This window comes from Poromitra crassiceps (assembly GCF_964638095.1).
Source record: "Poromitra crassiceps genome assembly, chromosome: 6".
Classification (NCBI taxonomy): Eukaryota; Metazoa; Chordata; class Actinopteri; order Beryciformes; family Melamphaidae; genus Poromitra; species Poromitra crassiceps.
Window position 1 is genome coordinate 10,146,914 of NC_139627.1, and position 24,493 is coordinate 10,171,406.

At 42.4% G+C, this 24,493-nt stretch overlaps 1 protein-coding gene across 1 annotated transcript in view; it reads right to left on the reverse strand.

Annotated features, from left to right (window-relative positions):
• The window catches only part of LOC310777690 (uncharacterized protein), a gene marked incomplete at both ends in the record, with an annotated part of 143,389 nt that overhangs the window by 64,119 nt on the left and 54,777 nt on the right, over nt 1-24,493 (reverse strand). Inside the window, 2 exons of the mRNA XM_083638068.1 lie at nt 13,480-13,607; nt 24,102-24,218. Coding sequence (XP_083494194.1) covers nt 13,480-13,607; nt 24,102-24,218 — 245 coding nt within the window. The remainder of the gene's footprint in view (nt 1-13,479; nt 13,608-24,101; nt 24,219-24,493) is intronic.

Here is a 24,493-nt window from a genome sequence, read left to right on the forward strand (position 1 = left end):
AAAGAGACAGAGGAGGACAGGAGAGAAAAGAGACAGAGGAGGACAGGAGAGAAAAGAGACAGAGGAGGACAGGAGAGAAAAGAGACAGAGGAGGACAGGAGAGAAAAGAGACAGAGGAGGACAGGAGAGAAAAGAGACAGGAGGACAGGAGAGAAAAGAGACAGAGGAGGACAGGAGAGAAACGAGACAGAGGAGGACAGGAGAGAAAAGAGACAGAGGAGGACAGGAGAGAAAAGAGACAGAGGAGGACAGGAGAGAAAAGAGACAGAGGAGGACAGGAGAGAAAAGAGACAGAGGAGGACAGGAGAGAAAAGAGACAGAGGAGGACAGGAGAGAAAAGAGACAGAGGAGGACAGGAGAGAAAAGAGACAGGAGGACAGGAGAGAAAAGAGACAGAGGAGGACAGGAGAGAAAAGAGACAGAGGAGGACATGAGAGAATAGAGACGGGAGGACAGGAGAGAAAAGAGACAGAGGAGGACATGAGAGAAAAGAGACAGGAGGACAGGAGAGAAAAGAGACAGAGGAGGACAGGAGAGAAAAGAGACAGAGGAGGACAGGAGAGAAAAGAGACAGAGGAGGACAGGAGAGAAAAGAGACAGAGGAGGACAGGAGAGAAAAGAGACAGAGGAGGACAGGAGAGAAAAGAGACAGAGGAGGACAGGAGAGAAAAGAGACAGAGGAGGACAGGAGAGAAAAGAGACAGAGGAGGACAGGAGAGAAAAGAGACAGAGGAGGACAGGAGAGAAAAGAGACAGAGGAGGACAGGAGAGAAAAGAGACAGAGGAGGACAGGAGATAAAAGAGACAGAGGAGGACAGGAGAGAAAAGAGACAGAGGAGGACAGGAGAGAAAAGAGACAGAGGAGGACAGGAGAGAAAAGAGACAGAGGAGGACAGGAGAGAAAAGAGACAGAGGAGGACAGGAGAGAAAAGAGACAGAGGAGGACAGGAGAGAAAAGAGACAGAGGAGGACAGGAGAGAAAAGAGACAGAGGAGGACAGGAGAGAAAAGAGACAGAGGAGGACAGGAGAGAAAAGAGACAGAGGAGGACATGAGAGAAAAGAGACAGAGGAGGACAGGAGAGAAAAGAGACAGAGGAGGACAGGAGAGAAAAGAGACAGAGGACGACAGGAGAGAAAAGAGACAGAGGACGACAGGAGAGAAAAGAGACAGAGGAGGACAGGAGAGAAAAGAGACAGAGGAGGACAGGAGAGAAAAGAGACAGAGGAGGACAGGAGAGAAAAGAGACAGAGGAGGACAGGAGAGAAAAGAGACAGAGGAGGACAGGAGAGAAAAGAGACAGAGGAGGACAGGAGAGAAAAGAGACAGAGGAGGACAGGAGAGAAAAGAGACAGAGGAGGACAGGAGAGAAAAGAGACAGAGGAGGACATGAGAGAAAAGAGACAGAGGAGGACAGGAGAGAAAAGAGACAGAGGAGGACAGGAGAGAAAAGAGACAGAGGACGACAGGAGAGAAAAGAGACAGAGGACGACAGGAGAGAAAAGAGACAGAGGAGGACAGGAGAGAAAAGAGACAGAGGAGGACAGGAGAGAAAAGAGACAGAGGAGGACAGGAGAGAAAAGAGACAGAGGAGGACAGGAGAGAAAAGAGACAGAGGAGGACAGGAGAGAAAAAAATCATAAATCTAAAAGTTTAATCCTCAATATATGGAGTGATAACACACCTCAAACTAAAAGCCATGTTTGATCTTGTTGCACAGGGCAGGGCGAATGATGTGACAGAAAAATAACTCTGGGAAAAGAAAAGAAACAAAAAGAAACTAAATGAAAAGAAAAGAGAAACAGGGTAAAAAAGTAAACATATTTTGAAAGGAGAGGAGAGGAGTAAGTGAGAATGAAAGAAGGTAAGGAAAGGAAAGTACTGTAGGGACGGGGAGGACAAGACAGAGACAGAGGAGGACAGGAGAGAAAAGAGACAGAGGAGGGCAGGAGAGAAAAGAGACAGAGGAGGACAGGAGAGAAAAGAGACAGAGGAAGACAGGAGAGAAAAGAGACAGAGGAGGACAGGGGAGAAAAGAGACAGGAGGACAGGAGAGAAAAGAGACAGAGGAGGACAGGAGAGAAAAGAGACAGAGGAGGACATGGGAGAAAAGAGACAGAGGAGGACAGGAGAGAAAAGAGACAGAGGAGGACAGGAGAGAAAAGAGACAGAGGAGGACAGGGGAGAAAAGAGACAGGAGGACAGGAGAGGAAAGAGACAGAGGAGGACAGGAGAGAAAAGAGACAGAGGAGGACAGGGGAGAAAAGAGACAGAGGAGGACAGGAGAGAAAAGAGACAGAGGAGGACAGGAGAGAAAAGAGACAGAGGAGGGCAGGAGAGAAAAGAGACAGAGGAGGACAGGAGAGAAAAGAGACAGAGGAGGACAGGGGAGAAAAGAGACAGAGGAGGACAGGAGAGAAAAGAGACAGAGGAGGACAGGAGAGAAAAGAGACAGAGGAGGACAGGAGAGAAAAGAGACAGAGGAGGACAGGGGAGAAAAGAGACAGAGGAGGACAGGAGAGAAAAGAGACAGAGGAGGACAGGAGAAGTGGTGGGCTGTGCAGACAACAAATGTAAAAAATCGCCAGTTAAAAAATTTTTGTACTCCTGAGCAAAACAAGGAAGCCATTGAGAATTGGTGAGAAGAAACATGTGGATCTAGCTGTCAAGGAAGAAGTTGGAGTCTTCTATCTATCTTCGTACAGGCGATATCCCCTATTAGTGCTTGCGCACATGTTTTGCTCGTGCCTAAACGCAGGCAAGCTAACAGTCCGCCTTGCGCATTTGTCCAGGTGGTATGCAGAGTTTAGCACCCCCACCCAGCAGCAAAAAAAAGCATCCCCACCTCACGGGAGCATAATTGTAATGATTTATACAGAAACATAACTGTTTAAAAATGATATAATTGTTTGGGTAGACGTGACCTCCCTGTTTTTAAGTTAAAACAGTCCCAAAATCCCGTGAGGATGCAATACTCGCGGGGGAGCATAATTTATCACAACAATGGGCAGATTAGAGGCGTGCCAAATCATTTATGCACGGCGCAAACGGGATTTGGGCGGTGTTAACCACCAGAATTATTCACAGGTGTGGCCTGGCAATGCCTGGGCGTTACATCAATCAGATTCCCGTCTCGCAGTCCATGTAATACAGTTTGCGTGAGGCATGCTGTACTTCTCCTCCCCATGCGTAATTTGGATAGGTGTAGGCCTATTGACTGTATATATTATCCCTATCTCATAACGACACCATCACATCATATACCTGTTAAAAACATCTGAGTTTGAAAGTAATTCGGGTTATTTTGTTGACTGGGGTGGGACAATAGAAACGTGTTTGCAGCGGGTAAACGGCGGAGACAAAAGAAAAGATTGGAGGATTTACAGTGGACTCAATTAAAACTCGACTCGTGCCGAGGCTTGTGCCAGATCGGCTGTGATGCCAACGACCCTCCGGGTTATAGCAGGTGAAGGCAGTGTTTCCCATACATAAAGGAATTTGTGGCGGGCCGCCACAATAATATTTGGACCGCCACAATATGATGTTGACAAAAAAAAAAAGAAAAAAAAAGAAAAGAATTTACAGTGCACCTGAATGCAACATGCAAGATATCCGCTTAATAAGTGTCCAATAAATGTTCATGTCATTCTGGCCAATACTTCTGTTATAGCATTTCAGTCTGCAATATGGAATATCTTTCAATAATCTATGATTTAGCTGCTAAATTGTCAAATACCGCCATCTGCTCGCTACCCAGGCACTTATGTATGTATTTAACCTAACTAACTTAACCTAACTAACTTTCAGGTGTGCACAACATTGTCAGCCTAAACTCCGGCTGACACCCCAAAAACCTACAATCCGCTACAGAAAAATGTATATTGTTTGTTTATTAACTGGCCCCTCGCCTTCTATCATTTCACGAAAGTGGCAAAGCAAGTTGAGTATCCCTGACCTATAGGGAGAAATTTAGTTTGTCATTGTAAACCCACAGCACAGTAATGATGACATGTTCTTACTTAGATCTAGCCTTTTAATTTTGCTCTTAAGCTTTCTCAAAGTACACCAAATTCATGCATTTTACTTTAAAATGTTTAAAAAAATGTTGCAGGGGGGCATGCCCCCGCACCCCCCTAGGGGGTCTGCGGTCCCCCACCACAAATACTCAAAATCCTGTGGGAAACACTGGAAGGTGAATAGCCTATTGCAAGTAGGCTACAATGTACAAGTTTTCTCAATTAATTTACCATAACCCCTCCTTGCGATGTGATAAAAGTTTCTCAGTGAATTATAGTTGATTGCCTCGTCGAATAATCTGCTGGTTATCTAATTTTAGCAGCAGAATTTGATGTCCTGTGGTGGAACGTCCGTGCGTAATGGCGTTTCGTTTCGCTTTGTTTCAATCGTTTTGGTGCGCGATCAAGCGCAGCGAGTGTTTTTGCGCCTAAGAGGTGGTTTTCAAAACTCTTAGCGCAAAGTAATTGCGCGCTGCTGACGATAGGAGAATGCCATGTACCCCCACATTTTAGCGCTGAAACGCCTGCTTTGGCATGTGGCACGCCTATGCCCAGTACAATTATAACAGGCATGCGCAAACGCTAAATTACCGCTTTTGGGCAGATAGGGCCCTTCATCTTCCATATATACGATCTTTGTGTGCAACACGCGACCATGCATGCGACATAGGGGAACGGCAGGATTGGGGGGGGGGGGGGTTTGTTCCCCCCGTCTTGGGCGTGGTTTCTGAATGATGACGCGCTCCGCAGTGTCTCTATACCAACACGCACACGCACGCGCGCGCGCGCACACACACACACACACACACACACACAGAGAGAGAGAGCACTGAAAACACAACCTCCTTGGCGGAGGTGATAAACAAAGCCACTCCCGGTGCCGACACTGATATAAAGGCCAGGAAGTTCAAGTTCAAGTTCAAGTTTATTAGTGTCCCAAAGGGCAAATTGAGTTGCAGCATATAGACATACAAATAAGAACACTGACAAGAAACAACACAAGTAGCATGTTAAATGTTACATGCCTATAGTTAAAATAAATAAAGGGCTAAATAAAACATCAAGGACCTTGTTTGTGGCACACAATGACCGATAATGTGCAAGGTAGCATTAAAGTGCACAGCGATCCCTAAAGTGCACAGCGATCAGTAAAGTGCACAGCGATCGGTAAAGTGCACAGCGATCAGTAAAGTGCACAGCGATCGGTAAAGTGCACAGCGATCGGTAAAGTGCACAGCGATCGGTAAAGTGCACAGCGATCGGTAAAGTGCACAGCGATCCGTAAAGTGCACAGCGATCGGTAAAGTGCACAGCGATCCGTAAAGTGCACAGCGATCCGTAAAGTGCACAGCGATCGGTAAAGTGCACAGCGATCCGTAAAGTGCACAGCGATCCGTAAAGTGCACAGCGATCGGTAAAGTGCACAGCGATCGGTAAAGTGCACAGCGATCGGTAAAGTGCACAGCGATCGGTAAAGTGCACAGCGATCAGTAAAGTGCAGACACGCAGCGACCGGTAAAGTGAGGTAGTAGAATAAAGTGCACAAATGGCCAGTAAAGTGCACAAAGTAATGAAAGGTAAATCAATAGTTAAAAACAATAAAAGCAATAAAACAATAGAAACCATAAAAGCAATAGAAACAATAAAACAATACAAACAGCGGCGGAGGCTGAAAGTAAAAAATGATAATAAAACACTAAACCATCATTGCCTTCCCTCAGCAGCGTTCAATGCTCGAATGGAGACAGGGACAAAGGAGAACGCCCCGGTGAAATGAAAGCGGGGCTGACGTCTTGGCGGCATGGCGAGCTGACAGGAACATGTAACGCTTTTGACTGAGGAGCTATTTCATCTGGTCTCATTGAGCTTGTGATCTGCGCCGCGACAGGAGGCGAGCGCCCTTGGCTGTGCGCCTGCGTCTTGGCTGTGCGCCTGCGTCTTGGCTGTGCGCCTGCGTCGATGAGAAATTGACGAGATTTCCAGGAATATTACGGGGATAACGGGGGCGTGTCTGCCGGCCCGGCGCACCTTGAGTCTTAATTGACTGTGAGATGTGTTTGAGCTTGTCTTGCTGTGAGAGACGCCAGAAGCCAAGGAGCACCGGGAGGAGGAAGGTGTAAGAGATTAGAGAATCTTTTTTATTTTTTTATGTTTTTATCAGACTCAACACACTATAGTTCAGTATCCCCCCATTAAAGCTCTCAGATATTAATTTAAATACATACACACACATAATAATAATAATATTATGTTTATATATAATAATATACAGAGGCAGAACTCGTCATCTTTGGCTGCTCGGAGTCTTCTCTGAACTTCCCTACAGCTGTGCAACAGTCTCTCACACAGGGGACAACTGTTGCCAAGAAACTAATCCTGAAGGAATGGAAGTCCCCCTCCACACCCTCCTTTCAATTGTGGCTAAGGGATATGACCTCCGTTATACGGATGGAGAGACTCAGGTTCCCGAGGACCAACTCACTTGGGAAGTTCTCAGTGATTTGGGACCTGTTTCTGGCCTACTGTATCTCGCTGAGGTTGGGGACAACGGGTGACTCGCCTGGCTGGTTGCTCATGGACCCCTTGCATGGGATCCATGAGCACCATATAAGCACCATATGTGTATGTATGTTTTTTTTTCTTTTTGTCTGAACCTATTTGTTTGTCTTGTTCATGTTTTGTTTTGTTTAAAGCAGCTACGAGCAAGATTTTCGATTGTTATTAAACAGTATAATTATAATATTGATGCATCACATCTTACCTAATCTCTTGATGATTATAGAGTCTGTGTCTGTCTAACCTCGCGTCACCAGGCTCTTCTCGGCAGTGTCTGTCTACCGGCGGGCCGCCGGAAGTGAAACGAAACGCCATGCAGGGGCTCGCTAGTACTACTCTCGCGAACATCTCTCGTTATATTCTAACAGTTTGTTTGGAAGTAATTTTGTTAATTTGTGGTTATGGCCGAAGTGGCTGCCGCAAACCGTTTCATTTCACTTCCTGATCTGCCCTGGCCACAGACGCGTGATCTCTATTCGCACATAGGATAAGCAATAACCACGCCCTGTGGCGCCGGGATTGGCCAGGAGCATTGAAGCTTGGGACTAAAGCACCTGGGGTTTTTCATCTTTTAAAATAAAGATGTTTTAAAAAACTATTGCTTGTTACATTTTCAGTGCTGTACCTTTTCTCTGGGTAAGAATTGAGCTTGAAAAAAACGATATGATACATTATATTATATGAGCTATGAACGTGAACACAAGACCGTTTATATTATTGCATGTTTTTGTAGATTGTGTACATTGTGTAGATTACAATTATTATGCTTATTATTATTATTACTATGCTAAGGAAGGTAGGTGACCATAATTCATTTCAATGTCCGCTCTCGAAATCGCTGTCCGTTCTCAAGAGCTATTCAGTTGGTTCATGAAATCGCTGGGCTGTGTGCCCTCCAGTGTTGCTCCAGGGCGTGGTTATTGCTTATCCTATGTGCGAATAGAAATCACGCGCCACAGACAGACTAACACTGGCCAATTCACTCGGGGTTCAAGCGAGACTACTCGGCGTTGGTCTCGTCTACTATTAGAGGTAAGATGTGATGCATCGATATAAAATTTAGACTGTTTAATAACAATCGAAAATCTTGCTCGTAGCTGCTTTAAGTTGAAAAAAAAATATTGGAAAAAAAAATATATATATAATAATATTCTATATATATATATATATATATATATATATATATATATATATATATATATATATACGTATATATAATATGATAATATGGATCCTCAGGCTCATACACATACCGTAAATTCCGGACTATAAGCCGCGGCTTTTTTCCCGTTTTTTGGCCTTTTTTGCCCCCTGCGGCTTATATAACGGTGCGTCTTATCTATGGATTTTTTCCAAAAAAAAAAAAAAATCTCTCTTTTTTAGCACTCTTTCTAACTATAAATCCACTTCTGTTTTAATTTCCTCTCTTGCCCTCTTTTAACAACATAACATAACATAACATAACACAACACAGGTAAGCAGAAAGAAAAAGACGAAGCAATCACGCCATGAATGAGGAAATGACTCACCTGCTGGAGGCTGGAGACACCGCTTGGGCTAAACTTTTACTCCGTGAAACACTATCGATTAAGTCCGACATCGCTCAGAGGTTTTGAGCAGCTTGAAAACAAGTTTGAAAACGTGCAGAAGTCCATCCACTCACTCACTAAAGAAAATAATGCAACCGTGAAGAGTTTCACTCGTGTCCAGCCATCTGGCCGAGTTAGAGCCGAAGTCCCGAACACAGTGAGAAAACCTCCCGAAGCTGCTGCTGGAGCGGGGTGCATATTGTCCGGCCAGCCGACCGAGAGGCATGCGAGCCGGGCACTATTAAACAGTTGGGGTGTGTGAGGTGGCTGGCTGTGGAGGTGGCGGTTTCTCCTCCTCCTCCTTTCTCCCGCACACCGGGCGCCTCGGCCACGTCCAGACCCCGGCCTGCCACCGAGGGCCATCTTCATCTGCCTACTCCGCTGGCCCGACCGTCAACTCATCCTCCAGGCTGCGGGGAAGAAGCAGCTTTTTCGCTTTTCACCACACCGCGGACACTGTGTGCCCAGCGGCGGAACAAGAGCTCAAAGTGAAACTGCCGAATATCTTTTGAGTTGGACTGGTCAATAGTACTGTGAGTAACTAAAATAAAAAAATAAAAAACGGAATTCTCTCTTCTTTAGCACTCTTTCTAACTATAAATCCACTTCTGTTTTAATTTCCTCTCTTGCCCTCTTTTCACCACACCGCGGACACTGTGTGCACTGTAAAAAAAACAAAAAATACCACAATGTGTGATTTTGTCTGGGGATTAGTGACCTGACTTTTGTTTTGTTGAAATGTTAATAAATGGGAGCTTCCCCAAACAGCCATCGATCCCGACAATCCCCTCTGTGCACGAAGCCTTACATATGGTAATTAAACATCAAAACACCCGCGGCTTATAGTCCGGTGCGGCTTATAGAAGAAAAAAATAGTCACCTTTGAAGGTGCGGCTTATAGACCGGTGCGTCTTATAGTCCGGAATTTACGGTACTATCCTCAACATTCACACACATTTAGTCTCACATGACCTCACATGAATCCTAATCTATCATGTCCTGTCCTCATCAGCAATAAAACTGTCTCCACCCTATCTCTGATGTGTCCTCCCACGTGATGTGTCCTCCCACGTGACGTGTCCTCCCACGTGACGTGTCCTCCCACGTGACGTGTCCTCCCACGTGACGTGTCCTCCCACGTGACGTGTCCTCCCACGTGACGTGTCCTCCCACGTGATGTGTCCCAACTGTGCCACAACTGACTCTACTGTAACTATGCCTCTGTAGCAACTTATCAGTCATGATGTCAGCTCTCCGTGTGCGTCATTGCACCTTCTAAAACACTGACTACGTTTACATGCACACAATATTCCGCTTTTTGCCCATATTCGGAAAATGACAATATTCCGACTAAATGAATAATCCACTAATATTCCCGTTTACATGCAGCCGTAGCTCGCCCTCCCCGACACGTGAGGGAGGGGGGGGGAGAGAGAGATGCAGGTAGGCAGAGTTTTTCTGTTGAGAATAAACAGAATGGCGCTATTCTTACCAGCATCACTTGGTCCATTTCAGGAGCTTATGCTGCTGGAAAGTTTGGCGTTGCGATATTTGCACATCCAAGTCTTTCATCAAAAGTAGGCTAGTAGCCTACGATCGATGTTTCTCATCTCCTCCCGATCAGAAATGTGGCCTTTTCTTTTCGCATGCCAGAGATGACGGATTATATATGATTATATCGCCTCTTCTATCGCTTTCTAGCACACATCAGTTGACCACAAACAGGCAAACAGTCACAAACTGCGGTAAAAACCCTGATTGAGACGCATATTCCGAATGCGCTGTATACATGATCAAAGAATCCTCCTAAAACTCGAATAATACTGGAATAACCCAGATGTCTTAATCGGAAAATGCTAAATTCGGAAAAGGGCCAAATTCGGAAATTGCAACTGGAATATGCTGTTTACATGACCCTTATCAAATTCAGAATATTGTCATTTTCCGACTAATAGTGGAATATTGTGTGCATGTAAACGTAGTAACCATCTCTTTCTCTTTGATGAAATGTATCCCTGTCCATTGTGCTAGCTGCATCTCTTCCTCTCATCAGTCCTTCAATAACATTCAATAATTTATATTCCAGACTCAAGAACTCACACTTTAATTGATCCGACAACAGGAGGAGAGCAAAACCACCCACCAGGATCTGAAAATACAACTTTGACTATCTCAAACGTTGATGTTTAGAATACATTACTGTAGGACTCCACATGTGGTTTGGAACGTGTAGAGTAGTAGACTCACTTACCAGCAGTGTTGGGCAAGTTACTTCCAAAATGTAATATACTACATATTACTACCATAGTTACTTTCATTTAAAAGTAATACGTTACTTTACAATATTACTTTCTGTGTAGAGTAACTCATTACTTATTTCACTACTTTTGCATTACTTTTACCAAAACAACAGCAGCAGCAGAATGACATTGCCGCCCCAGAACCATCCCGAAAAATAATTTCAACCGCCTTGAAGTCAGTGTAAGCAATCCAAAATTCTAAATGTTATTCTTTTCCTTTGTTATTGTCATCTATAGTGTTTATTTGCCTAAAAACACACAGTTTGGTTAGGAAATGATGATTGTATCTTTTTTAAATATGTGCTTTTTTAATACCTCAATTTGTAACTTGAGTTACTTAAAGTAACTGGTATAATATTACTGAAATCCTATAAGTAATAAGTTATATTACTGAGTTACTGCTAAAAGTAATATATTACATGTAATATGTTACTTTTGTAATGAGTTACCCCCAACACTGCTTACCAGACACCTTCACTGCTTTACCAGCAAACTAGATGTTTAGAAAAGAAACAGTCTGGTTGTTTATGTTCCAATATGGTGGCTAGAAAACCTGTACCACCGTTTATCTGCTGGTTAGTGCTGTGTTGTGCTTGATGCTACATCATTTAAACCAGCCATGTCCAAACTTTTTTGAATGGGGGGCAAGATTAGATCATGGGAAAATACTAGGAAGCCAGCTGCTCCTCGCATCATATATGGGTTGAGTTATAAAATTTAAAAAAATCACAAACAATACAATTGTACTCTAAGGATTTTGTTTACCATCTGAAAACATGAGTTCTGCCTGTGTTGTTCCTACTTGGTGCTTGTCTACAAACTGTATGATAGTGCTTTCATCGTTAGGTGAACGGAAAAATGAATTGAACTTGCTTGATTAACCATTACTGTGTGGAGGGCCACATATAGTATATTTTGAGAGACAAGCTGAGGGCCACTTAAAATCGTTCCGCGGCCCACAATTGAATTGGCCCCCAGGCCGGACTTTGGACATCATGCCTGATTTAGGCTATGCATTGCTTTAAACCTACGTGGGAATGAATTTCCTCCCGGTTGGTTTGATGCCAGCTGTGTGATGGTTTGTCATTTCTATGCTGGTGTTTTCTGTCTCCGGGTTCGAGGCATTTCAGAATTTAAGTCCAACACTAGAGCGACCGCACCGCCTCCGCCAAACAAGTGAGCAGTGAGCAGTGAGGAGAGAAAAAGGTTATCAGCCTGGCTCACAAAGTCTTGACTGATCCCTCTCACATTTTATATTCTGAGTATGAGCTGCTTCCATCTGGGAGGAGATTCCGAGCCAGTAGACACAAAAGTAACCGCTACAAGCTATCATTTCTTCCCACCTCAAATGTTCTGTTGAACAAACAGCCCTCTCTTCCCCCATGTGTAGCACTCCAGTGAGGTGAGGGAGGTACCCCAAGTAGGTACGCTGCGTCTCCTTTACTGCTCTTTACTTTGGTTTTATTTCTTTTACTTCGCACTTTGGTTTTATTTCTCTTATTTCGTAATCCTATTTTTAATGTTTTATTCTTTTACTCTTTTTTTATTCTATGTTTTATGGGTTTATGGTTTTATTGCTTATTTTACTTCCCTTACTAAGGGATTGGATGAATAAACTTACTGTGCAATAGGGTTGTGCAATCAGTACCTTAGCTGGTACACTTCCTGTGCTCTCAGTGCAATGCTGTGAATGTGACTGTGACCGTTCTGTTTTGTATTACTTGTCTGTTACACCTGTTGTTGTATAAAAGCACTTTTGCCCAAGACAAATTTCCCTCCCGGGACAATAAAGTATATCTCATCTCATCATCTCAGTCGACATCCATGTCTGTCCAGAGCCAAATGAAGACGTTCCGTCAAGGCGTTACTGAGCATGAAACGAGCGGTCGTGAGGAAGTGACTTTGAACTTTGACCTTTGACCACTAAAATCGAATCAGTTCATCCTCGAGTCCAAGTCCACGTTTGAGCCAAATTGGAAGAAATTCCGTCGAGAATTGAACTCCTAACCCTAGCAGTGTTGGTGCCTTGCTCTTCCCATTCAGCTAAACTAGATGTTTCTCATATACACACAGTAGGCTAGTCTTTGTCCCACCCACACATACTACTCTAGCACTCTCGCCCATCATATCTGTCCACAACCAAACACAAATACACACACACACACACATGCACGCAACACACACACACACACACACACACACACACACACACACACACACACACACATAAATGCATGACAGAACGATTCACTTTCGTTCTGTCTCCGTTTCTAAAGGAAACACCCCCCCACACACACAACCATAAACAAGTCAATTAGACAACACGTACGCACACAGCCCCCCCCCCCCCCCCCCCCCACAGACAGACACACACACACACACACACACACACACACACACACACACACACACACACCTCCAGAAGAGGCTGCTGTCATGAGATACAGTGGAGCTCAGAGAGAGCGAGGCAGCTAGGTGGATAAATCAAACGCCTACTCACACTCTCACACTACCACAGGCTAAAATACATGTTCCTGATTTATAACATACACTCCCTTTTTTATAAAGAACCACCAAGGATTTTCATTTTGTCTTAATGCAACTCCTACTTTTAGAGAATACGGTTTATTTTTGCCTATCAATGTTGAATATAAGAAATCAATACATCTTGAAGGGAATCAAGATTTGTGAGCATCGTCGGTCGATTTTTATTATTAGAAACAAACACGTTGAGGTGTTCCGTCTACGTTTATGAATCATTATTTATGAATTGACTTTTACAGGAGCACATTTTATACCTTTCATGGACAACAGATTTTTGAGAGGGTGGCATTTTTCATAGATCACAAATTTATTATGAACAGGCTTGACCTTCGACCTTCGAGAGAAAAAGTTATATTTTTCATAGTTTCAACGATCCTTCAACCGCAGGGTCTGGGTGTCCTTGAGCAAGGCAGTGGGGGAACTAGGCCTTTGTAGACGTACTGTACCACATGGAGAAGAAGGCTGTGGAACTCACTGTGTGTGTATGTGGCTGAGCTCCTGCTCCGTGTGCCTCTGCAGCTGGCTCAGGTGACAGGTGAGCTCCTGGCTCTGGACAGCAAAGCTCCACACGCCTTCTGCTGATGTTTCCTCACACAAACAAGCCTGAGGAGAGGAGAGAGAGAAGATATATTGTGTTAACGACAAAAGTCACTTCCGGGTCGACACCTGCCGATCGATTTGAATTGTGACATCTCACCGCAGCTCGCACAACCTGCTAGTTTTGGGGGAACTCACGGTGTAATTGTTTTTATTCTGTTGGCCAACAGGTACATTTTATATATATATATATATATATATATATATATATATATATATGTATATACTGTACATACACACACACAGACAGACAGACAGACAGACAGATGATACTGCTTGCGTGAAACAACCGTTTAGAAGCAGTCTTTGCACAGCCTGCGCCGTATTGAGGACAGGAGAAGTGCCGACAGGAACCTTGCACACTATTTCGATCACAACAACGCCTAGGACGACAAAAACGCTGCGGAGAACACTGGGTGAGTCGTCAGATCATAATTAATGTGAGGAGAGGGCTGCAGGTAAAAAAAAACGAAATTCTCCTTTAAGGAGGAAATGCGCAAGCTGCAACAATCAAGTCACGTTAAACCGGACCTTGTTACCCATAATTATTTTACAGCGGGGCATTCCCAAATAAGGTGGATAGAAAAGTGTACGCGCCGCCAACGAAGAGAAGCCGAACGTGGAGAGGAGAACTCTTCCAGCAGTGAACAATTGGAAGAAATGTCGCCAGATTCTGGACAATCACGAGAAGAGCGATCAGCACAAAGAGGCAGTGCAGAAGATGCTGGCTTCCACACACAGGACACGTCGATCGCTGTGGAGTGTGGAGGTAAAGAAATATCCACTTTTCTTTTCTTTTCTTTTCTTTATTTTATTGTCACCCCCCATTTCAAAACTCATTCCGGCGCCGATGACTCGACATTAGGGGTGTCACGATACACTAATTTCACGATACGATACGATACACGATATTGGGTTCACGATAACGATACGATACGATATTTTAACAATATTTTTTTTAACAAAAGTAAATAATTTTTATGTATTTATTTATCATTTATTTAACCATGTGAGTCCCGTTGAAATCGAAACCTCTTTTCAAGGGAGCCCTGGGAAAATAGTCTTTCATTTGAAATACACAAAATACAAAACAAATGCTGTTTTTGGAAATTGTTATTATAATAACTAGAAAACAACATGGAAGATAATGCTTCTCTTGCAATAGAATGTGTCACACTGTCACAAACTAAATGTTTGTTGCATGGTGAAAGAAAAATAAAGTATACAATCTATTTCTTAAATAACTCATGTTCAATGGTCCCTAAACTTATGTAATCTTATGTACCCCTTGAGCTGTTTTGCCATGCCAGTAGTAGTCTACCCCCTCACTCATGCGTGTTGATTCTGCTAAATTTGTTTCTATTATTATTCAGGAGCGGGGGGAAAAAAAAAAAAAAAAAAAAATGTACGATATCATTTTTTTCTGACGATATCGTGACATTTCGATATCGCGATATATCATGCGACGAAATATCGTGACGCCCCTACTCGACATCCACACGGTGTTCAGACAGCAGCAAACCTGATGTCTTTGTCACGATGTGATCTTTGGGACTCTGACTCTCCACATTGTCATGTATCGCCTCACGTGCGTTTCTCTCCAGACCGTCTAAATGATTTGTTGTCATGACGACGCTGCGTGCCACGGTCTGCCAAGAAGCCTTTTCTAGCCAACAACTGATCCAACAAGCTCGCTCATGCTTAGTCTGAGTGCAAAGAAAGACAACGATGGGAAAAACAGTGGGAAAGCGCTCCGTTTTTGTCCAGACAACACTCTTTCTGACACACATCAGATTAGAGTTACACATAGCAGTTAGTTGCTGCTGCTATGTGTAACTGCTATGTGTAACTCTAATCTGATGTAGTCTCTTGTGCTGCTCCTTATAATTATAATTCTAATGCTGCTTATAGTGAGAGTTTTCTGGATATGATTCCTTGATACATTATTTAGGGTCATCCTTTCAAATATAGAGACGCCTATTTAGACCTAGCCAGTTGTAGCGTATGACGGCCTTTTGGCCTGATATTCTGTATGTTCTGTGCTCTAGGGGTCTGACCTATATTGAGTGTAATATAGCTGTGTATGTTTGATGTTTGTGTAAACATGTTGTTATATTGTCAAATTGTATTTTCTAAATGTAACTTCTTCCGGGATCATGTGACATGTCACATGACCTGGCCACGGGTATTTAAACATGGCGTCCTGTCTATGTCTTCATGTCTGAGGAAGAGCGTGTGTGCTCCAAACGTCACTACTCTGTTTTGCTGGATGGCTAAATAAAAGGTCAATGGGAGCTCATGCAGTGTGCGGACCTTCTCTCTTTGCATATTCTTATTTTTGGTTCCTGCACCTGCCTTATTGTTTTGGATCTACCTTTTTTCTAATTTAAGCCCTGTACTGTACCAGTCAAACTCACTGACACTAACTGTCTGTACTGAACTGATGATAAGATCTAACTGTTTTCTCACAGAGGCTTCATGTTGCATTACATACCAGTCAAACTCACTGACACTAACTGTCTGTACTGAACTGATGATAAGATCTAACTGTTTTCTCCTAGAGGCTTCATGTTGCATTACATACCAGTCAAACTCACTGACACTAACTGTCTGTACTGAACTGATGATAAGATCTAACTGTTTTCTCCTAGAGGCTTCATGTTGCATTACATACCAGTCAAACTCACTGACACTAACTGTCTGTACTGAACTGATGATAAGATCTAACTGTTTTCTCCTAGAGGCTTCATGTTGCATTACATACCAGTCAAACTCACTGACACTAACTGTCTGTACTGAACTGATGATAAGATCTAACTGTTTTCTCCTAGAGGCTTCATGTTGCATTACATACCAGTCAAACTCACTGACACTAACTGTCTGTACTGAACTGATGATAAGATCTAACTGTTTTCTCCTAGAGACGTCATGTTGCATTACATACCAGTCAAACTCACTGACACTAACTGTCTGTACTGAACTGATGATAAGATCTAACTGTTTTCTCCTAGAGGCTTCATGTTGCATTACATACCAGTCAAACTCACTGACACTAACTGTCTGTACTGAACTGATGATAAGATCTAACTGTTTTCTCCTAGAGGCTTCATGTTGCATTACATACCAGTCAAACTCACTGACACTGGCTGGGTTTCCCAAAAGCTTCTTTGCGCTAAGAAGCTAATTCAACCCTTCTTAAGGCCCCCTTAAGAAGCAAACGCGTTTCCCAATTGCTTCTTTACGAAGGCATGAGTTTCCCAAAAGCTTCTTAGCGCTAAGAAGCTTCTTTGACCCTTCTTAAGGCTCCCGTAAGAAGCCAACGAAGCCAACGCGTTTCCCGATTGCTTCTTAGCCTAAAATTATCTTCCAATTATCCTCCGTTAAGAAGGCTGCGTTTCCCAAAAGCTTCTTAGCGCTAAGATGATCTTTCGTTAAGAAGGTTTTGTAAGAAGGGTCTGGAGCCTTCTTAACACCTTCTTAATGACAAAACACTGGCAGATCCAGCCGCGTCAGGCAAAAGGAGATACTTGTGTCCACTGTTCCTCTTGTGTTTTTCCCTTTTTCCTTTCTTTCATGCACCCTTTAGTGTTTAAAATTGGGGAACACTTGAAAATCTCCCCTGTATGTATGGTTACTTGTGTTTTAAATGTTTTACCGTAGGCTATATTTCTCTAATCAGAATGGATTCCTTTTATAATGTTGTGGATTTATATAGCACCTTTCACAGAACCCAAGGTCGCTTAAATTCTGTAGTGTTTCTCTGTTTTGTTGTATGCTGTGTATATAAAGCAATTTGAACTGCAGTCCATGTCTGAAATAAATAATGTTTAATAAAGTTTAACATGACCATGATTAGGTGTCAACAGTGTTTCTCAACCACTGAGTCGTGGCCCACTGCTGGACTCAGAGTGCCATCAAGTGAGCCGCTCCAGTTAAGATGCTTCTTAAGAGCCTTCTATTTTTTTTATTTTTCTCGACTGTTAAGAAGGCGTTTGGGAAACACTTCTTTGGAGCCTTCTTAACTCCTTAAGAAGCTTCTTAACTCATTAAGAAGCTTCTTAACTCTTAAGAAGCTTCTTTGTTGGGAAACTCAGCCACTGTCTATACTGAACTGATGATAAGATCTAACAGTTTTCTCCTAGAGGCGTCATGTTGCATTACATACCAGTCAAACTCACTGACACTAACTGTCTGTACTGAACTGATGATAAGATCTAACTGTTTTCTCCTAGAGGCTTCATGTTGCATTACATACCAGTCAAGCTCACTGACACTAACTGTCTGTACTGAACTGATGATAAGATCTAACTGTTTTCTCACAGAGGCTTCATGTTGCATTACATACCAGTCAAACTCACTGACACTAACTGTCTGTACTGAACTGATGATAAGATCTAACTGTTTTCTCCTAGAGGCTTCATGTTGCATTACATACCAGTCAAACTCACTGACACTGTCTATACTGAACTGATGATAAGATCTAACAGTTTTCTCCTAGAGGCGTCATGTTGCATTACATACCAGTCAAACTCACTGACACTAACTGTCTGTACTGAACTGATGATAAGATCTAACTGTTTTCTCCTAGAGGCTTCATGTTGCATTACATACCAGTCAAACTCACTGACACTAACTGTCTGTACTGAACTGATGATAAGATCTAACTGTTTTCTCACAGAGGCTTCATGTTGCATTACATACCAGTCAAGCTCACTGACACTAACTGTCTGTACTGAACTGATGATAAGATCTAACTGTTTTCTCACAGAGGCTTCATGTTGCATTACATACCAGTCAAACTCACTGACACTAACTGTCTGTACTGAACTGATGATAAGATCTAACTGTTTTCTCCTAGAGGCTTCATGTTGCATTACATACCAGTCAAACTCACTGACAATAACTGTCTGTACTGAACTGATGATAAGATCTAACTGTTTTCTCCTAGAGGCTTCATGTTGCATTACATACCAGTCAAACTCACTGACACTGTCTATACTGAACTGATGATAAGATCTAACTGTTTTCTCCTAGAGGCTTCATGTTGCATTACATACCAGTCAAACTCACTGACACTAACTGTCTGTACTGAACTGATGATAAGATCTAACTGTTTTCTCACAGAGGCTTCATGTTGTATTACATACCAGTCAAACTCACTGACACTAACTGTCTGTACTGAACTGATGATAAGATCTAACTGTTTTCTCCTAGAGGCTTCATGTTGCATTACATACCAGTCAAACTCACTGACACTGTCTATACTGAACTGATGATAAGATCTAACTGTTTTCTCCTAGAGGCTTCATGTTGCATTACATACCAGTCAAACTCACTGACACTAACTGTCTGTACTGAACTGATGATAAGATCTAACTGTTTTCTCACAGAGGCTTCATGTTGCATTACATACCAGTCAAACTCACTGACACTAACTGTCTGTACTGAACTGATGATAAGATCTAACTGTTTTCTCCTAGAGGCTTCATGTTGCATTACATACCAGTCAAACTCACTGACACTGTCTATACTGAACTGATGATAAGATCTAACTGTTTTCTCCTAGAGGCTTCATGTTGCATTACATACCAGTCAAACTCACTGACACTAACTGTCTGTACTGAACTGATGATAAGATCTAACTGTTTTCTCACAGAGGCTTCATGTTGCATTACATACCAGTCAAACTCACTGACACTAACTGTCTGTACTGAACTGATGATAAGATCTAACTGTTTTCTCCTAGAGGCTTCATGTTGCATTACATACCAGTCAAACTCACTGACACTAACTGTCTGTACTGAACTGATGATAAGATCTAACTGTTTTCTCCTAGAGGCTTCATGTTGCATTACATACCAGTCAAACTCACTGACACTAACTGTCTGTACTGAACTGATGATAAGATCTAACTGTTTTCTCCTAGAGGCTTCATGTTGCATTACATACCAGTCAAACTCACTGACACTAACTGTCTGTACTGAACTGATGATAAGATCTAACTGTTTTCTCCTAGAGGCTTCATGTTGCATTACATACCAGTCAAACTCACTGACACTAACTGTCTGTACTGAACTGATGATAAGATCTAACTGTTTTCTCACAGAGGCTTCATGTTGCATTACATACCAGTCAAACTCACTGACACTGTCTATACTGAACTGATGATAAGATCTAACTGTTTTCTCCTAGAGGCTTCATGTTGCATTACATACCAGTCAAACTCACTGACACTAACTGTCTGTACTGAACTGATGATAAGATCTAACTGTTTTCTCACAGAGGCTTCATGTTGCATTACATACCAGTCAAACTCACTGACACTAACTGTCTGTACTGAACTGATGATAAGATCTAACTGTTTTCTCCTAGAGGCTTCATGTTGCATTACATACCAGTCAAACTCACTGACACTGTCTATACTGAACTGATGATAAGATCTAACTGTTTTCTCCTAGAGCCTTCATGTTGCATTACATACCAGTCAAACTCACTGACACTGTCTATACTGAACTGATGATAAGATCTAACTGTTTTCTCACAGAGGCTTCATGTTGCATTACATACCAGTCAAACTCACTGACACTAACTGTCTGTACTGAACTGATGATAAGATCTAACTGTTTTCTCACAGAGGCTTCATGTTGCATTACATACCAGTCAAACTCACTGACACTAACTGTCTGTACTGAACTGATGATAAGATCTAACTGTTTTCTCACAGAGGCTTCATGTTGCATTACATACCAGTCAAACTCACTGACACTAACTGTCTGTACTGAACTGATGATAAGATCTAACTGTTTTCTCCTAGATGCTTCATGTTGCATTACATACCAGTCAAACTCACTGACACTGTCTATACTGAACTGATGATAAGATCTAACTGTTTTCTCACAGAGGCTTCATGTTGCATTACATACCAGTCAAACTCACTGACACTGTCTATACTGAACTGATGATAAGATCTAACTGTTTTCTCCTAGAGCCTTCATGTTGCATTACATACCAGTCAAACTCACTGACACTAACTGTCTGTACTGAACTGATGATAAGATCTAACTGTTTTCTCCTAGAGGCTTCATGTTGCATTACATACCAGTCAAACTCACTGACACTAACTGTCTGTACTGAACTGATGATAAGATCTAACTGTTTTCTCACAGAGGCTTCATGTTGCATTACATACCAGTCAAACTCACTGACACTAACTGTCTGTACTGAACTGATGATAAGATCTAACTGTTTTCTCACAGAGGCTTCATGTTGCATTACATACCAGTCAAACTCACTGACACTAACTGTCTGTACTGAACTGATGATAAGATCTAACTGTTTTCTCACAGAGGCTTCATGTTGCATTACATACCAGTCAAACTCACTGACACTAACTGTCTGTACTGAACTGATGATAAGATCTAACTGTTTTCTCACAGAGGCTTCATGTTGCATTACATACCAGTCAAACTCACTGACACTGTCTATACTGAACTGATGATAAGATCTAACTGTTTTCTCCTAGAGCCTTCATGTTGCATTACATACCAGTCAAACTCACTGACACTAACTGTCTGTACTGAACTGATGATAAGATCTAACTGTTTTCTCCTAGAGGCTTCATGTTGCATTACATACCAGTCAAACTCACTGACACTAACTGTCTGTACTGAACTGATGATAAGATCTAACTGTTTTCTCCTAGAGGCTTCATGTTGCATTACATACCAGTCAAACTCACTGACACTGTCTATACTGAACTGATGATAAGATCTAACTGTTTTCTCCTAGAGGCTTCATGTTGCATTACATACCAGTCAAACTCACTGACACTAACTGTCTGTACTGAACTGATGATAAGATCTAACTGTTTTCTCCTAGAGGCTTCATGTTGCATTACATACCAGTCAAACTCACTGACACTAACTGTCTGTACTGAACTGATGATAAGATCTAACTGTTTTCTCCTAGAGGCTTCATGTTGCATTACATACCAGTCATGCTTCTCATGCTAGTTTTTCCACCACAAGGATTTCTTTCACTAATGAGCAAAGACTTTTCTTTTGCCATGAGATGATGAGATGCTCAAATTCTCCAGGGAATAAGAATAAATGTGTGATCCTCATATGTCACTACAGCATGCAAATAATAATTATTATTTAATTTATTATTTCATTACTCATGGTATTTAGCATCATTTCCTTAGAGTTTATACTTTTCTTCTTCTTCTTTTCACTTTTGTTTTCATTTCCACGAAAAATCGGAGTCAAGGCTCAATTATGGTCATGGTTAAATACGGATAGGGACATGGAGGGAGCTTCTACTACATGTGCGCATTTCGTCCATGTTTGCGAGTCTGAAAGCTTATGGATACAGACAAAACAGAGCAGTACCACATACACACTCACACGTTTGACTCTCTACTGCCCTCTAGTGAATGTATTGCTTAGCATGATGCAAATGTAAAGCATATGGTGGTGGTTACATCGTCATATTTATTTATTTTCATACGGAAAGGGAGCAGAAATGAGCCTCCAGAGGTTACTACAGGTGAGATAACTGCACCCACTGACAGATTTTCTTACACATATTTTAACAAGTGTGATATTTTAATTAAAGCCCCACTCAGTAAGTTTTCCACTGCGCCCTCTGCGTGCATTAGTATCGATAACGATATCGGCGTTCAAAGTCAACAAAACACAGCACCAGAAGCTCTATGTACATGTTGTGACATCGGGTACTCACCACGTGATGAAATAATAATCCATAGTTCCGAGAAACATCATTTTCGTAGCAAATCCGAATCGAGTTACTTCCTCGTTTTCATGAACACAGCGCTTCCGCTGTACAGCGCATGCGCGCATGGTTTTCTTTTTTCTTTTTTCTTGCTACGGGACGTGACAGACAAACTGCTTAGTCCCAGTGCTGGCCAATGGAGGGCGGTGTGGGATAAATAAAGACGAGGGTCTCCCTATTAAAAGTCAATCTACCATGTCCTGTGACTAAAAAGCAGTTATATTTCAGTAAAAAATGTCAAAAATCTTACTGATTGGGGCTTTAAGGCTCAATATAGCATTATGTAGCTTGTTAAGAGAGATATTTTCTAGTGTTGCTACTATGCAGCTCCGTGGTGTGTGTGTCAAAAACAGCAGAAGTAGCCTCAGTACTCAGTCAGTTCACACTGGACTCACTGTCAATCACAGCCTTTTCTAAAACAGTTACTACATAATAAGCCGACCTGCTGAGGTCTGAGCAACAAACAAAAAGAGATATTGATAACAAATAACCATTCTTCCCCCAAGCAATGTAGTCCTTCAAGACCCTCCACACCCCCCGTCCACTCAGTTCAATGTTCTGAGCGCCTGCTCTCTAGTCGCAGATCATCTGTGTTATACACCAGGGAGATACGGAAACGGTATTCCCAGCTTCGCTGCGAGGATAGCCGCATTATTGCTGAGATATCAACAACCAGATGAGGGATTTTAAAGCTGATGCCCCCATAGGGAGAGCGTGATGTTGTGAGAAGTTTACTTTTGACCTTAAAAAAGACTTCAATCTAGTAGTAGCAAAATATTTATTTACCAAGACAAAGGAAATCATGGCACCATGGTTCAAATACCCTGCTACAGTCCTCTCGCTATAGGATCTCTGTGAGGCAAATGACCCAGAAGAATGGGAGGGTCTTTCTCTTGTACTATGCAAGACAGGAAGCAACAGTGCTACTGCAGTCACAGCGCCTCCCTGCCTTAGGAGGAGTAATAGCAGGCTCAAATGAATCTCCTTACAGTGACCTGAAATGGATAACGACAAGCTAATGGTTCGGTCACTCGGTGGCGTTTTGAGTCTGACGAACGCTGTTACAGCCAGCAGGCAGCGGGCTTAGCTAACATAGCCAACATTAGCTAACATGGCGCCGTAATAGTGTGATGCGGTCACAGGTAGGGGTGTCAAAAATAATCGATTTCTAAGATGCATCGCGATGCGGACGTGCACGATTCTGCATCGATTCACAAATGTCAAAAATCGATTATTTAAAAAAATATATATATATATTTAATATTTTATAATCAAATAAAATAGAATGGAAGTGCATGCAGTTGTTGATTTTAATTATAGATCATAATACAATGCAATTCCAAATGCACTTTTATTTTAAAAGTAGCCACACAGTGAGCAAAAAGAAAGTGAGAAAAAATAAATCATGTATTGCGGAAAAAAGTGATGCATTGATTGAAGATGCATCGAGATGCATCGAGATGCATCGATAATCGTTATCGAATCGAATCGTAGCCCTCTGAATCGTAATCAAATCGAATCGTGAGGCCAGTGAAGATTCACAGCCCTAATCACAGGTGTGTGTTTATGGAGTATTTTACAACGGCTTCAAACGCGGCTCGGCCAATCACAATCAAGGACCGGAACTATCCGTTTTACACTGAGTTTTTCCATCTCCTGTACCTGCTGGTCCTCAGCCACAGAGGTGTGGAGGATGTGAACCTGTACCTGCTGGTCCTCAGCGACAGAGGTGTGGAGGATGTGAACTTTGTCCTCTCTCGGCTCCTGTAGTTGTTTGTCCAGTGAAGGAGGGGCGTCCTCTCTGTTGCTCTGGGACCCAGCACACTGCAGACAGAGGGAGTTCACATCATTAAGCTCACCAACGTTCACTACTGAATCAAAACATCACGCAACACTGTAGCAGGTAAACAATGGTGCTGTAACAATGTATCTTCCTACCGAACCGTTTAGATACGAGGCTTTAGGTCCAATATGCATTATAAACTGAAGACATCTTTCACTGCTGAACAGTCTTCTACAAGGGTATCGTGGACAAGTTTTCCAGGAAAACTAACACTCAGACGGAAAAGACGACATTGGTCTCAGCTCCTTTAAGCTTC